The 14,893-nt window shown below is 37.6% G+C and overlaps 3 protein-coding genes across 4 annotated transcripts in view; all 3 read right to left on the bottom strand.

Annotated features, from left to right (window-relative positions):
* The window catches only part of LOC111466847 (ribokinase-like), a 6,343-nt gene extending 538 nt beyond the window's left edge, over positions 1 to 5,805 (bottom strand). Inside the window, exons 1-12 of one of the 2 annotated variants that reach the window (XM_023111507.1) lie at positions 5,660 to 5,805; positions 5,488 to 5,580; positions 5,240 to 5,329; positions 4,406 to 4,483; positions 4,191 to 4,265; positions 3,246 to 3,298; positions 2,639 to 2,789; positions 2,272 to 2,382; positions 1,432 to 1,558; positions 1,186 to 1,286; positions 402 to 540; positions 103 to 155 (exon numbers count right to left, since the gene is read on the bottom strand). In XM_023111507.1, coding sequence (XP_022967275.1) covers positions 103 to 155; positions 402 to 540; positions 1,186 to 1,286; positions 1,432 to 1,558; positions 2,272 to 2,382; positions 2,639 to 2,789; positions 3,246 to 3,298; positions 4,191 to 4,265; positions 4,406 to 4,483; positions 5,240 to 5,329; positions 5,488 to 5,580; positions 5,660 to 5,722 — 1,134 coding nt within the window. In that variant the 5' untranslated portion in view covers positions 5,723 to 5,805. The remainder of the gene's footprint in view (positions 1 to 102; positions 156 to 401; positions 541 to 1,185; positions 1,287 to 1,431; positions 1,559 to 2,271; positions 2,383 to 2,638; positions 2,790 to 3,245; positions 3,299 to 4,190; positions 4,266 to 4,405; positions 4,484 to 5,239; positions 5,330 to 5,487; positions 5,581 to 5,659) is intronic. The other variant, XM_023111508.1, reaches the window with a different exon arrangement.
* A 534-nt stretch (positions 5,806 to 6,339) lies between these two features.
* On the bottom strand, positions 6,340 to 13,562 carry LOC111466801 (receptor-like serine/threonine-protein kinase ALE2). Its single transcript, XM_023111419.1, has 9 exons — positions 12,979 to 13,562; positions 12,519 to 12,602; positions 11,614 to 11,718; positions 11,449 to 11,541; positions 9,974 to 10,342; positions 9,626 to 9,886; positions 9,091 to 9,480; positions 7,549 to 7,789; positions 6,340 to 7,415 (listed from the first exon to the last, which is right to left on the bottom strand). The coding sequence occupies exons 1-9, from the start codon at positions 13,043 to 13,045 to the stop codon at positions 6,704 to 6,706; spliced, it is 2,322 nt and encodes a 773-aa protein (XP_022967187.1). The 5' UTR covers positions 13,046 to 13,562; the 3' UTR covers positions 6,340 to 6,703.
* A 546-nt stretch (positions 13,563 to 14,108) lies between these two features.
* The window catches only part of LOC111467087 (geraniol 8-hydroxylase-like), a 2,579-nt gene continuing 1,794 nt past the window's right edge, over positions 14,109 to 14,893 (bottom strand). Inside the window, exon 3 of the mRNA XM_023111874.1 lies at positions 14,109 to 14,560. Coding sequence (XP_022967642.1) covers positions 14,347 to 14,560 — 214 coding nt within the window. The 3' untranslated portion in view covers positions 14,109 to 14,346. The remainder of the gene's footprint in view (positions 14,561 to 14,893) is intronic.

Below are 14,893 nucleotides of genomic sequence, written 5' to 3'. Positions count from 1 at the left end.
AAAAAAAAAAAAAAAAAAAAAAAAAAAAAAAAAAAAAAAAAAAAAAAAAAAAAAAAAAAAAAAAAAAAAAAAAAAAAAAAAAAAAAAAAAAAAAAAACGTACCACTTGGGTGGAAAATGGCAGTAACTTCTCAGGTGGCATGTTGACACATAAGGCTGGAATTGAAATGAAAAGCATAACTTTTGAGGCGGATGTTAATTAAGCTAAAAAATAAAAACAAGTAAAAACGGACATAAAATTCTAGGATGAACAAATATATATCAGGAGATTCGCTCTGAAATTGTTCGCAAATATTCTGCAAAAAAGCTTGAACAAAAAAAATTGCAAGCTGAACTCTAAAGAACAAAGCAGCCACTAGAAAATACAAGGATAACAAAGTTAAAATTGTTCATATTACGAACCATAAAGAACTGCTCCAATGAATGCATCTCCAGCACCAGTCGTATCAACAATCTCAGACGCTGGTATTTTTTCAGCTGTTCCGAGCAACAGCCTGCCACAAACTGTCCCTATCCCCTCAGCCCTCAACCTGACCACTGGCTGAAAAAAAAAATGAGGACGAAATATAACCAATTCTCATTCACATCCTAATATCTAAGAGGATGAACTCTCTTGGACCCATTAGCTATGACTCAACCGCAGATATTAATGTGTTCATTAGGTTAGCACTCGATACTATCTGACGATTCCTATGCTCAACCTAAACTTCATACGCTCGTTTAATATTATAATAGCATAGATACATACTAAAGCCCATACATCCCTCAGATAATTTGTATAAAACTAGTCATCTTTTTTATACAAGAGAAAAAGAAATGGTTGCATCCGTCAACCATTCATCTTTCTTACAAATTTTACCGACGGTTTTCATCTTCAAAACCAACGTAACTTCAGCAGGTAGCCTCGCAGCATTTGATCCAACATACTACGTCCAAAACACTGCGTGGGGGACAGACTTCATAATTAACCTCTCCTAGATATCTAGGTACAAAAACCACCCTGCAAACGGTGGCAAGTATTTCCCATTTCCTTTCTTTACATAACTATTTATTGATGACGTCACAGACATCAATCTACATGGATCGTGAAAAACCATAACACTCTAATGGTACATATGGTAAGCCAATCATTTTTAAGGACTAAGGTAGGGTTGAGCAAACGCCAAAATAACTTTAAAAAAATTACCGATGAAACAGAAGTTGGGACATTTATATTCTCATCCTTTCTGCCTTTGATCGCTTCTAGTAAGTTGTCTACTTCAAACTCTTCTATCTGATCAGGTGTTTCTGCCAGAAACAGAGAAAGTACCAGTAAATTTTTAGTATAAATTAAATATACAAAATTTTGTACCTAACCAATATCAACCCTTTGAGGGTGAACAGCATCATATGATGCCAACGGTATGGTAGAAAGTTGATCATCAGCAGTCACCATTATTACTTCTTTCGAGCATTATGCATCCTTCTTCACCCAAGGTGACTATCACAAATTTGAGTTTTGGAAGTCGCAGAAGCATGGAAACAAGTGCAGATGGAATCGATGGTGCCTCTGTCCATTCCTGTCCATTAAATACCGTTTCTATAATTTAGTAACAACAGAGAGCATGATCACATAAACAATAAACAACTCCAGGTAAAAAGATGAATAGAAGCATTGAAAAAAAAAAAAACAGAAATTTAATACAAATTCGAACATACATACAACAGTATAATAATTGTATGCACTACTAGATGAATAAATCAATGTCATCTTGCTTGCACGTGGAATAAAAAATTCTCTCAAACAAACGAGTTAGGTAAGGCATAATGTAAGACCTCTAATATTGACTGGGTATGCAAGGAGGGGGCAAGAATGGCAATACTTCTGTGAGAAGTTAGCTGTCTTTTGTTATAGTACTTTTTGTGAACAGATTATACATATTAATCTGTACGCTTAGGTGAAGGTGGATTTTATCGTGTGAGACTTTTGACTTGGGAAGGAGAGTAACAGCCCTCTTGAGTGCCTGGATGAACTTGTGATCGTCTTAGGGCTCTTTTGTGATATTAATATACCACTTGTGGAGGTATATACCTAACACATAAGCAGCTCTACAAGTATACAAGATAATTAATAAAGACCAGGGGATCAAAAATACAAACTTAAGATTCAATATAACAAATTTAAAAATTAAAAAGATAGAGTAACAAGTACTGTTAGAGTTCAATTTCCAAACAGGAGAATTTGACGAGTAGGGAAAATTTTCAAAAAGAGGAACGAAGAAAGAACACTTGCCTGAGGAAAACTTGTTGAGCAGACAACATAACTGGCAAATGCCAGAAGCTCATCCAGACCTTCCCTTTTCCTTTCTGCATCGATCAAGATAGGAATATTTTGCTGAGCTGCCTGTACAGGAAAAGTAAAATTAATATACCTTTCACGTACAACATGAACCATTAAGGACAAACAACCAATTCATAGATATTTAAGTGACAGAAATAACAAGCCAAAAGCTGAAAGAAGAAAAGTGTTGAGTTTCTTTTGAAGTTTCAATCTGGGTGGGGAACAAAGAAGTCTGGCTCTTAAATAATCTACTTGAAAGAGCAAGCTCAACACATGAATGCAGTATGTGTAACATCAAAGCAACTAATGATATTTTTACCTCTTCTGCAACAAGCAAAGCAGTTTCATGCAATCTTACATCAAAATATACAATTTTAGCCCCATCTAAGGCTGACAACAAGCTTGATCGGGAAAGGTCATCTGGCACCATGGGAGGAGATCCTGGTGTGTGTATGCATGTACGAGTGTGCCTAAAAAAGTTCGCCACAGTAAATGAATTGTGAAATGATTATGCACATTCCTTATAATTTTATTTTGTGCATTCTGTGTTAGAATTGCTAACGTCAGAAGGCTTGCCTCTGAAAGATCAAAGTATAAAGAACTCCTCAATACTAAGAATTTAGACTACAACAAAACTGTAGAAGGAATATGTCCTTTACAATCCACAAAATATCATTTTGAAATTGATGCATGACATCGTTAAAAGGATCATATTTGCTTGCCTCAAAACAAGCACAAAGTTTTAGCCTTGAGTCCTACCCTTCTTTGGATTACAGGTGGCTTAAACCTCCACAAAAGAACACTCATACTAATCCTTATGCCTCACTAAACGATTAAAAGAATACTACCAATCTGCAATATTCTTCAGAAATATTAGACCCTCAGCAATGAACAAAGTAGAGGAGCATAGAAATGCAAATACTTACGTTTTATTATCCACAATAATATAGGTAAAGGGTGAAACACCCCCTTCAGCAACCTGAGAAAACACAAAAAAGCACAAATGCGGTAACTCATAGGAAATAACTAAAAATCCATTATGAAAAGAGAGTAGATATTCTTTCAGATAGAAAATAGTAGGAAAAAGATGAACTACTTATAGCAACATATCTATATTGAACAGAAAATATTACATTTTATTTTTTAGCCCAACAAATGTGAGTATGGAAATTTGAACTTCCTACGTCAAGAGACAAAATAGATGCAAAATATACATTTCATTGAAAAAAGAATTAAATGATAAATAAATATTATACAAGTATTAGGTGACCAGCTTTCTAATATCGACAACTGTTAATTAAAAATACAAACTGAAGAGAAGTTTGCAATTCAGAAAATTCTTGATGTAATTCAAAATGTCAAACTTTAACAGATCAGTGTGGAACATCAAAGCTACACCACAATATTCAGTCGCAGACAGTTGTGCAATTAAATGGTCAGGAGTAACTAAATTACACTTCGACTAGTAAATGCAATGTTTGCTTTCCCCCTAGACCCTCAAATGCTCACACTCCTGCTTCACTTATCCGTACAACTACATATTGGGATTAGAATTCAATACCACAGAACGTGCTTTGCCTGTTTCTTGATAACTCACAAACACCAAATAATGCACTAAGCATGATGAGAGCATTCAAGTCTTATATTCCAAAAGATAACCATTAGCGATATAGTTTGTAGATGAACATGCATCGCCATTACACTTGCATCAAGAAAAAATAATAATAAACATGACTTTTCCCAAGTCCCATGTACACTTACACTAAGTGCAAAATACAGTCAAACGCGGGCAGTATTATCAAGATATGCAGAAGTCAATTATGATAATGGAAGTCATAAATACTTGAAATTGTGCATTATGAAGAGCTTACTACAAGAAAAGATGTATCTATGCCATCAGCTTCTAGCTCCTCAACTATACTCCTTCCTTGACTATCATCTGCAACCTACAATATTATCATGCATGAATATGTTACAAACTTCACTCAAAGGAGACAAAACCAGCGATGTATATATATATACCAGTTCTGTTTAGTACTCAGAAGTTGGGCTGGTTAGAAGAAACATGCCAAGGATAAAGAGCAACCTTGGAAATTATCCTTGGTGTTAAACCCAACCGAGCTGCAGAAGTTAAAGCATTCCCTACATTTCCTCCACCTTGGACCTAAGAAGTCATCAGCCACGTCAAGGAATTTCTAGTTTTCGGTTACACCACCAACAAAACAGTACACAATTTAAAGGAGACAAGATAGGAATAAAGAAATAACAAGCTTGAGGTCATATTGGTGTTAGGATCGCACAACCACATTTGATCTAGATGAAGAACACGAAGAACAAGAGAGAGAAAACACAAAGAGAAATATATGTGGTAACACCGTATGGTAAACTCCACAACGACTAGAGATTTATATTGATAACTAAGTAAGGACAACTAGTTCGCCCTAAACTTCGGGTCCTTTTCAGTCCTCTCCAACTACAAACTCTACAAAAATCAATGAAGATTACAAGTGAGGATTCAATCTCCCAAGTGTTTCTCTCTAAAATTACGCTCTAAAACATTTCCAGAAGGCTAGCCATCACTCCCTTTCCTTACAAATAAAGAAGAAAATGTGTTTTGCCTTGCAGCAATGTAGTACCTTTACTCCCTATCTCCATTTCCTTTAACTGGCTTTGAACAGACCATCGAGAGAGTCTCTAACTAATCCATATCGATGATTAACCTTGATGATTAGACTCCACAAATCTCAAAAGTTGCCACTCCAAACATATTCACTTCATAAGGCTCTATTGGTCCAGATATTGCATATCATACACAACACAAGTTCTAGCAATGCTTGATATATAGCTAGGCAACCACTAACTCATGTATCGATCGTATAGCTAACAGAGAGAAGAAGGAAAAAAGAATACAGGAACATACCTTTAAGCTCGTGGTTCTAATTTTGTCGTCAGGATTTGGATAAGAAGCCACTGCCGCCAAAAAATCAACAGTTGCAGAACCAACACCAAGCTGCGAAAACATACCAAACCGTTTAATCACTTTCAATGATCCAAAAAGGATGCATACTCTTAGGGACAATGAAAATAAGAGCACAAAAATAGTTATGTCAGTAATCAGAGCCAGAGCCGTGAAGCATTGTAAGAAGAGAGGGAGAAAAAGAAACTCACGACCACACGATTTTCAGGAAGAGAAATCGAAACCGAGGAGGAAGTTGACGAGGACATTCTCGGCCAGAAACCAGAATATGCGCAAAGAAACCGCTGAAATGTAAACAATTAGTTTGGTTTTCATCGGAAAAGGCTGAGGGAGGTTACAGATTGCAGGAGAAGGAAAGCAGACCTGGTTAATTTGGAGAGGAGAATGAACGAGCGTAGTGCTTGAAATGAACGCCGGCAATGGCATCTTGCATATGGCGTGGGAGAGGCGGAGCCAAGCTGACACTTCACTGCTGGTTTTTTAGTGGATGATTTTGCCTCTCCGGTCCTCGCCACCCGTCTCTTCCGTTTTGTTGCAATCGCGTTTTTCTTTTTCTTTTTTCTTTCTTTTTTCTTTTTTCTTTTTTCTTTTTCATCTCGAATAAATTTAAAATCAACAATAATATCTGAGAGTGGAAAATATAATATATTTTTCCATAAATGGGACCTGATTTATCGATGATGAAAATCTCACGTCCCGTAATTTAGGAAATTATCATGAGTTTATATTCAAGAAATACTCTCTCCATGGTGTGAGGTGGGGAAAGCACAAGTCAAAGCTACGAGAACTTATGATCAAAGTGGATAATATTGTACTAGGAGGATCGGGCTAACTATATATATATATATATATATTTATTTATTTATTTATTTATTGTTATATTAAAAAAATAAAAAGTAAATAATAATAATTAATAATTAAAAAATTAAAAAGTAAATATTAATCAACCATTGAATGATGAATAAAATAGAGCTACTACCTGTCTTCGTGAACATCTATAACCGTCATTAGCCTTTGATACGAGCACGGTCGGAAAGAAGATATGATACAACTACAAGAAGAGAGTATTAAAATTACATTTCTAATTCGTATGGTAATGAATCAATAGTCCCAAAATTAGAACCCAATACTTTTTTTTTTTTCTTTTTCCTTCCATCTCACACATTAACGACTATTTTTAACTTCCAAGCCTCAAAGCACCTTATGAACCAAGAGAGTTAAAACTGTACATTTTAAAAGAGTCGTAGAAAGGCATCATCCACAAGGATCAGCACCAATGTCCCATTGAGAGCTCCACACAGCATAAGATGATCAAGAATGGAGCTCTCAAGGGGGCACCACCAATGGTGGATGATCCACTTTTGTTGCTTTCCTAAGTATTCTTTTCTTGACGATTTAAAAAGAAAATCAAACCCAAAATCTATTGTTCCAAGAAGGCCTTGAAAGAAATCCTCCGTGCTCGCTCCTACTTCCCGAAAATCTGTAGAATGCTGGCTTGCTTCGTGTGGTTTGTAACGGACCTGACCTGTTTCCGTGCCGAATAGGCAAAGATATCTCGTCGCCAATGAAACTTGAAGTTGAAAACGGCCGGTTTTCCATCTCTTCAAGGGGGCCAGAGCTGTATTCCATGGTGATGAAGGAAGAGGCTTGACCGAAAGTCAGTCGTGGTGTAAGGCCACCAGCATTCCACCAACTGCTGTCTGATGGAACAATGTCGCCTTTGAAATCGGAGTCCCGAGCAGATGACTCCTTTTGACTGCAGTAGTCTGCACATGTCTCGTCTGTATCGTTGTATATCAGCTTTAGAGCCTGCACAACTTCCCCCATAAATGGCCTTTGGGTCACTTCTGGGTGAACGCACATAGAAGCAATGGCAGCCACCTTGGCCATGTCGTCGAAGTCGTAACTACCAGCTAGAGAAGGGTCTACTAGTTGCTCCAAACCTTCTCTACTGGTCAATAGAGGTCGAGCCCATGTTACGAGGTTCTCCTCACCATGTGGTTGGGACATGTCCACCGGTTTTCTTCCCGAAAGAAGCTCAAGTAGCACAACTCCATAACTGTAAACATCGCTTTTGACGAGAAGGTGTCCTGTCATTGCATATTCAGGGGCGACGTACCTGCAAATTTTTGGCTCAGTCAAGAACAAAAGATGATAACTGATGTCCACAAATAGTCATGTGATATACTATTGTGGATTACGAAACAGATCGATGTAATAAGAAACATAGATATAACCAACACCGAAATTACCCAAAAGTTCCCATCACGCGTGTTGAGATATGTTCACTTCCTTCAGTTGCTTCCCTAGCCAATCCAAAATCTGAAACCTTGGGGGTGAAATCTACTTCCAACAGAACGTTACTTGCCTTGAAATCACGGTGAATTACACGAGGGTTCGAATCTTCGTGAAGATATGCCAAACCTCTTGCAGCTCCAAGAGCAATCTTTAATCGCGCATCCCAGTCAAGAGGTCCTCTTCTCTTATCAATGCCTACATAAAATAAAAATAAGTGTAATTAGATTGGCACAAACAATGAAAAGTTGAACTTTTATCAATCAATAAATGTATAGAGTGATGGCTTTGCTTGGGCTTCCCCAAAAGGCCTCAAACCAACAGAGAGAGTATTCTTTGTTTATAAACTCACGATCATTTCCTAAATTAGCCGATGTGGAATCATCCAACACCTCCCCTCGAACAAAGTACACCTCCCCTTAATCAAGGCTCGACTCCTTTGGAGTCCTAGTCATTTTTTACTGCCTTCAAGGTGGCTTGACTCCTTTTCTTTTTGGAGTCCTTTGTTCGACATTTGAGGATTTACCAATCTATTGGTACGGCTTGACTCCTTTTCTTTTTGGAGTCCTTTGTTCGACATTTGAGGATTTACCAATCTATTGGTACGACTAAGTTTAGGGCATGGCTCTGATTCCATGTTAGAATGACTCTGATACCATAATAGATGAACACGACTCTCCACAATAGTATGATATTGTCCACTTTGAGCATAAGCTCTCATGGGTTTACTTTTGGTTTCCCCGAAAAGGCCTCATACCAATGGAGATGTATTCCTTACTTATAAACCCATGATCATCCTCTAAATTAGTCAATGTGGGACTTCCCAACAAGCCTCAACAAAGAAGGGTTAGTTCAGGCTTTATCTCTAAAAGGATATGGGAATTCTAGTTTCTGTTACCAAAAGAGCTAGAATTCTTTGGCCTCATACCCTACAAGAGGATTGGTATGGCCCCCTGGAAGGAAATAAAGGATGGAGTACTCAGGAATATGATTTTGTTAATCCTGTGGCACTGTACCATTTACGGCCCCAAATTGAAGATCCTTGGTTTGATACGTCACTCCTGGCATAGGGATGCCTAGTTATTTTGGTATTGGTTGGTTAAAGAAATTTTTAACGTTTCCTATGAACAAACCAACCCCTTTTCTTCACCCTTCTGGCTTTGAGAAATCCTTCATCTATCAATACTTTCTGATACAGAATCATGAAAGAAAAAAACAAGGCCGATTAACTTTTTTAAACAGAACAAATTAAAATGCACCAATAAAAGGCAGAGGAGTCTTTAATTTGATGATCTACGGGATCAAATTTCATTGCACTGATGAACAAGGAAAAATGTGAATGAAACATTTTTGTTCTAAGATTGAATGAATGAGAAAAGTTTTACTAAAGATGATCAAACAAATTAAGTACAGAAACTGGAGACATCCAACAAAAGTGCATGTAAGAAAGGTTAACAAACACTTAATACGATTAATCATAGGTGATATGGAAAATATACCGTGCAAGTGAGACTCAACACTGCCATTATGGATAAGCTCATAAACCAAGCAGCGAGTACGGCCTTCCATGCATATACCAATCAGTTTCACAAGATTCCGATGATGCAGTCTACTCAACATCTCAACTTCTGCGATAAATTCACGGTCTCTATTCTGATTATCCTGTGTAAGCAACTTAACTGCAACTTCATTTCCATCTTGCAAAATACCACAGTAAACTCGGCCAAATCCCCCTTCGCCTAAAATCCTTTTCGAACTAAACTTGTTTGTTGCTTTCTCAAGTTCAGAAAGTCCAAATGTTCTAACAGATTGAATACTGGTTGGCATTGTGGAAATTAGGGAAACAGAGGTGGAGCTAGCAATGCTAGTTGATAAACCCGATCCTAGACCTGTATTAATTCAAAATGAAATCATCTCAAGCAGTACAAGTAAAATCAACAGGACTTTCCAGATAGATCATGGAAAGTTCGTACTCAAATAGTACTTGTGGAAAGATCCTTGTGATAGCTAATAGATCAGGATCTACAAACTCACCAGATCTTTTGTTAATTGATGATGTGAAGACAGGGCCAACAGCATTAGACGGTCTTCCAACTTTTCTCCATTTAAAAAAGATGGAAAGAGCTCCAATGAACACTAATAACACAACAAATGCTGAAAGTGCTATGATACCAATTGTTTTGATGCTCATCTTCTGGCTCTTATTAACGAAATTTGCAGTAATGGGAAGATCGCCAACACCTCCACTAGGAGCACTTCCCATGTACCCTCCATATGGTGGTGAAGAAGGAATCCCTGGTAATCATGGCTTATTATTCTCAATATTTACGACGGGGGAGGGGGGGTGTAACAAACGCAGAGAAAAGTTGTTGAAGCTATTACCTGGATAACTGATGTAGACAACTTCATAATCACCAAAAAGCGTCATATTTAGACGCACTTTTTTATCCCAAAACCTTCTGTAAGTCAGTACTGCTGTGGTATTATCGAATTTCTCTCCTAGAGGTACTAAATTTATATCCACCATAGTTCTTCCTTGATTTTGACTGTCTGCTTTAGCACCCATGATTTTCACTTGGCTCTGCTCCAAGTAAGTCCCCGCTGCAATCTCACTTTCAAGGTCGTTCATCACAGGAAAGACAGCATATGGAGCTATATCCAGAAGAAGTCTGACTTTCATGGGAAACACGCAGCCACAAGGTGACCCAAAGGGTGCCGCAGTAAGGGGTTCCATGCATATTTGATCACAACCTTCCAAGTCCAAGGTAAAGTATTTAGTAGAATGAATTTCATAAAAGAAAATTTACAACTTGAAGACTAATCATTGGTCTAGGCAATGAAAGATGAAAATTTGCAAAGCTCCTTTGATAAGGAGGGCACAAAGTTCTTTATGGATCACCATGACCTAGCAAAACCCAAGGCCCCACGTACCAATCACAACATCAAATGTTACAAAGTCATTCAAACTTAGCATGAGATTGAATTAAAACAATCTGGCTCACAATGACAGAAATCCAGCTCTGAAGTAACTCATATTCAAGCAAATGCTTAACAGACAAGAATGGTGTTAGGAATCACGGATCTCCACAACGGTATGATATTGTCCACTTTGAGCATAAGTTCTCATGGCTTTGTTTTAGGTTTCCCCAAAAGGCCTCATACCAATGGAGAGATGTATTCCTTACTTTATAAGCCCATGATCAACCCCTTAATTAGCCAAGGTGAGACTCCTCTCCTAATAATCCTCAACAATCCTCCCCTCGAACAAAGTACACCCTCGAACAATCTCCCCTTAATCAAGGCTCGACTCCTTTTCTCTGGAGTCTTTGAACAAAGTACACCCTTTGTTCGACACTTGAGTCACTTTTGAACTACATATTCGAGGCTCACCACTTCTTTGTTCGACATTTGAGGATTCTATTGACATGACTAAGTTAAGGGCATGGCTCTGATACCATGTTAGAAATCACGGATCTCCACAATGGTATGATATTGTCCACTTTGAGTAGCTCTCATGGCCTTGCTTTGAGCTTCCCCAAAAGACCTCATACCAATGGAGATGTATTCCTTACTTTATAGGACCATGATTAACCCCTTAATTAGCCGAGGTGGGACTCCTCTCCCAACAATCCTCAACAAATGGCTCTATAAACCTGTTTTTTTTAGCAAGAAATGGGATGGACGAACCCATTAATGAAGCACAAGGAGCAAGAATTTCAGCAGCCTAGAAGCAATTACATGGATCAGATGCTTAGAATCAAAGAACCGTAATTTGGCAATGATGTACTTTGAGGTTATACAGGTTTTTCTGTTTTTATGAATAATTGACTGCTGAATAATTCAATCCCCAACTTTACCTTGGTCTTTTGATGGTGTAGGAGCAATCACATGAGGTCGTATACGCCGCCGCCGCCGATGATGTCGAATAGGTAAGGGCGCACTCCTAGGACCTACAAAAGTGGAATGTCAGAAAGTAATAGCAACAGAGGACAGGGAAGAATTTATTACATTCCCTTCATAACCTGGAGAAGGTGCAGGAGCAGTGGATGGTCCCAAAGATGACTTAAAGATCCAGTTAGCATGTAACTTTGAAGGCTTAAATGAAAAACTCATCGACTCCAACCTTGCTGCAATGATGGAGACACATGCATGCCATGGAAAAAAGGATAAATATGAATAGTTGAACAATTAGAAGGAGACTACAAAGGAATGACCATCATAAAGTTTTCACTATTTCACTTTTCTTTTTCTACTAATTGTGTTCCCAGAAATAATAGATGCTTTGAATTTGAGAACAATTCCAACCAAGCAAAAATCAAGCATTCAAAAAGAACGACCAAATGATAAGGTAAAGCATGCTCACTGCCTCACTTGAACTCCAAGTTGCCAGGTCATATTTTATAATTGTCTTGTCATCAATCCAAAGTTAATTAATGATTTATTCAATTACAATCCCAACTCCAAACGAATTGTTAATGCTACCAATCGCATTAATTGAATTTGTTTAACATGTTACTCTTCAACTTGTCGAAAACCAACTCAAAGACGCAGGAAACTGAAGCTGAAAACAGAAGTATTTAGATTTGTTGGGAGAGTTAGTAAGATTAACTCCTCCACATAACCACAAGACATACTACAGTCTAATCATTGACGTGAAAGATATAGCTTCACTGAGTAGTTTCCAACAAAAGTTCCTTCGATTTTGACAGAATGTGTAAGATTGCCAACCTAGTGAGTTTGCACAACTGATGGGTATGATTAGTTCAAACACAAGCTACAAATAGTGCCTCATCGATTTCTGTAAGAGCCACGACTTCACATTCGAACAAATTTTGGACACTTATCATGTGTTTATAGTACCAAACTCCGAATATGCATAGACATTTATCAAACAAGACATGTTGATACTAAAAGGAAATCGCTGTACCATGCTCTGTTGGAATTTCTGTGGTCGTTGTTTGCAGGTATGGCTGCAAGGAAGGAGATAAGTATATGTGTGGTGAAGATTGTCCTGAAACCATAGAAAATAGGTAACTTCACTCTCAGAAGCTCTACAACATAATGGCCATGACAATTCAGATGATAATAATAATACAGCTCAACGATGAGAGATTTAAATGTTATATTCAGCAAAATATATCATAAATCATAAGCAAATTGAGCGTCATTCTTACTGTTGGAAGAAAGATTATAGCGAAAATGAACTGTTTCTCGCTGAGAGTTTAACAAAGAAACTTCCTCAGTGGCCTAATTGTTCGCTCAACGAATTATTCATTTACACAGAAACAGAATCTAACAATAAAAAAGCCAAAAGTAGCAAAGCAACCAAAAATGAGATCACGTACTTTCCTCGACAAAATCAAGTCGAAAAGGTAAATGCAAAGTACCTGAGCAAGAGAAAAGCAAATCAACCGCATGAAGAACCAGAAGAAGGCGCATAATCGAGAAACGCATATTGTGTCCAGAAAGCAAATTTCAGAGGAAAGAATCATCATCAGTAGCCACCGCCGCCTACAAGCTCAACCACCTCAACAAAAATCTGCCAAAGAAAACACACACAAGGATAACAGCGAAGTACTCGCCGGCAACAATCTTCCCCTACACAATGCGAGCTCCAAATCCCCCACCACATGGCTCAACAACAACCAAAAAAGAAACTCCCCCTCAGAGGATAACGAAAAACCCTAGGAGAGAGAAATCAAAACAGCACAAACGGGAGGCAGCAATGCTGGTATATTGGCTTGCAGATCCATGAAATGCGGTCGAGGATCTAAAAGAAAGACTATAAAAACTTCAGTTCACGAGGAGAGAAAAGAGTGAAGAACTTTTAGAGATGGAAAGAATGGAGGAAAAGGGAGAGCGAGATCTTGAAAAAGTGAAGAGAGAGAGAGTTCGAACCAGAGGAGAGAGAGAGAGAGAGAGACGATGAGGAGCTAGGTGAGGGACTTTATTACACGGCAACAAACAACACTCTACTGTTACGGACTGCTACTAAGCCACTGCTTTTCTCTCTCTGCAAAAAGACGATCCAATGGATGGCTCTGGTCCACGCGCTGTTGGATGAAACGACAATTTACAGACTCGTTTGACTACGTCATTATTTCTTTTTCTTTTTTTCTTTTTTTTTTTTTTTGACAAAAAGAAGACTCCATCGATTTTTAATTTTAGATTCTCTAATATATTTTTAAATTTTTAAAAACTTTAATAATATTCTTAAATTTTTAAAATATTTTAAAATAACATTCTCATAGTTTCAAAAATATCTTTAAAATTTTTAAATTATTTTTAAAATATTTAAATTTTAAAACCTTCGTTAATATCTATAATTAAAAAAATTAAAAATATAAAAGTTTAGATACAATTTATGAGATATTAATGTATAGTTTCATCAATATGTTGATGGTAACCTAATTTTTTAATATTTTTTAATAAAGATAAAGCGGGTTAATGTTATTTTTAAAAGTTCATGGTATATTTTATGGAATGAAAGTTTCACGGCTAATTTAGGGAATGATCATGGTTTATAATCAAGTAATACTATCTTCATTGGTACGAAGTCCAAAACAAAGTATATATTTTCCATGGATGATGAAAGTCCTACATTTGCTAATTTAGGGAATTATCATAGGTTTATAAGTGAGGTATACTAAGTTTATTGGTATGAGACATTTTGAGAAACGGTAAAGCAAATTCATGAGAGCTTACCCTCAAAGTCGACAATATCATACCATACCATTGACGAGAGTCGTGTTTGCCTAATAAGCCATCTCGACAACCCAGCTAAATCTATCATCCATGTTTATCTCGAATCCATCTTCGACCTTCCAATCAAAGAAGCTAATTAACGAACCCAACATCAAAGGCATCATTCTCACAGCTAGTGGTAGTCCAGGGCAAATCCTTCTCCCTCCGCCGAACGGAATCAGCTCGAAGCTCCGTCCTCTAATGTCAATTTCCGATCCCAAAAACCTCTCATGCATTAATCATAACCTGAGAATCTTTAGGGATTGTGAAACCGGCGATCTCCACTTCTTGTTTCGCCTTACGAGGTAGCAACAATGGACCCGCTGGATGCAGTCGTAAAGCTTCCTTCACCACCGCTTGCAGATATGGCAGCCTCGGAATGTCCGCTTCCTCCATTGGTTTGTTCTTCCCCAAAACTTGCCTGATTTCCACTTGAGCTTTTGCTAATTTTTCTGGATTCCTCAATAGCACTGCCATTGCCCACTGCAACGACACTGAACTTGTATCAGCGCCGGCTGTGAACAATACCTAGCATTTTTTTTTTTTTTTTTTTTTTGC

The sequence above is a fragment of the Cucurbita maxima genome, unplaced genomic scaffold, assembly GCF_002738345.1.
Source record: "Cucurbita maxima cultivar Rimu unplaced genomic scaffold, Cmax_1.0 Cma_Scf00032, whole genome shotgun sequence".
Classification (NCBI taxonomy): Eukaryota; Viridiplantae; Streptophyta; class Magnoliopsida; order Cucurbitales; family Cucurbitaceae; genus Cucurbita; species Cucurbita maxima.
This window is presented reverse-complemented; position numbering and strand designations above follow the sequence as displayed.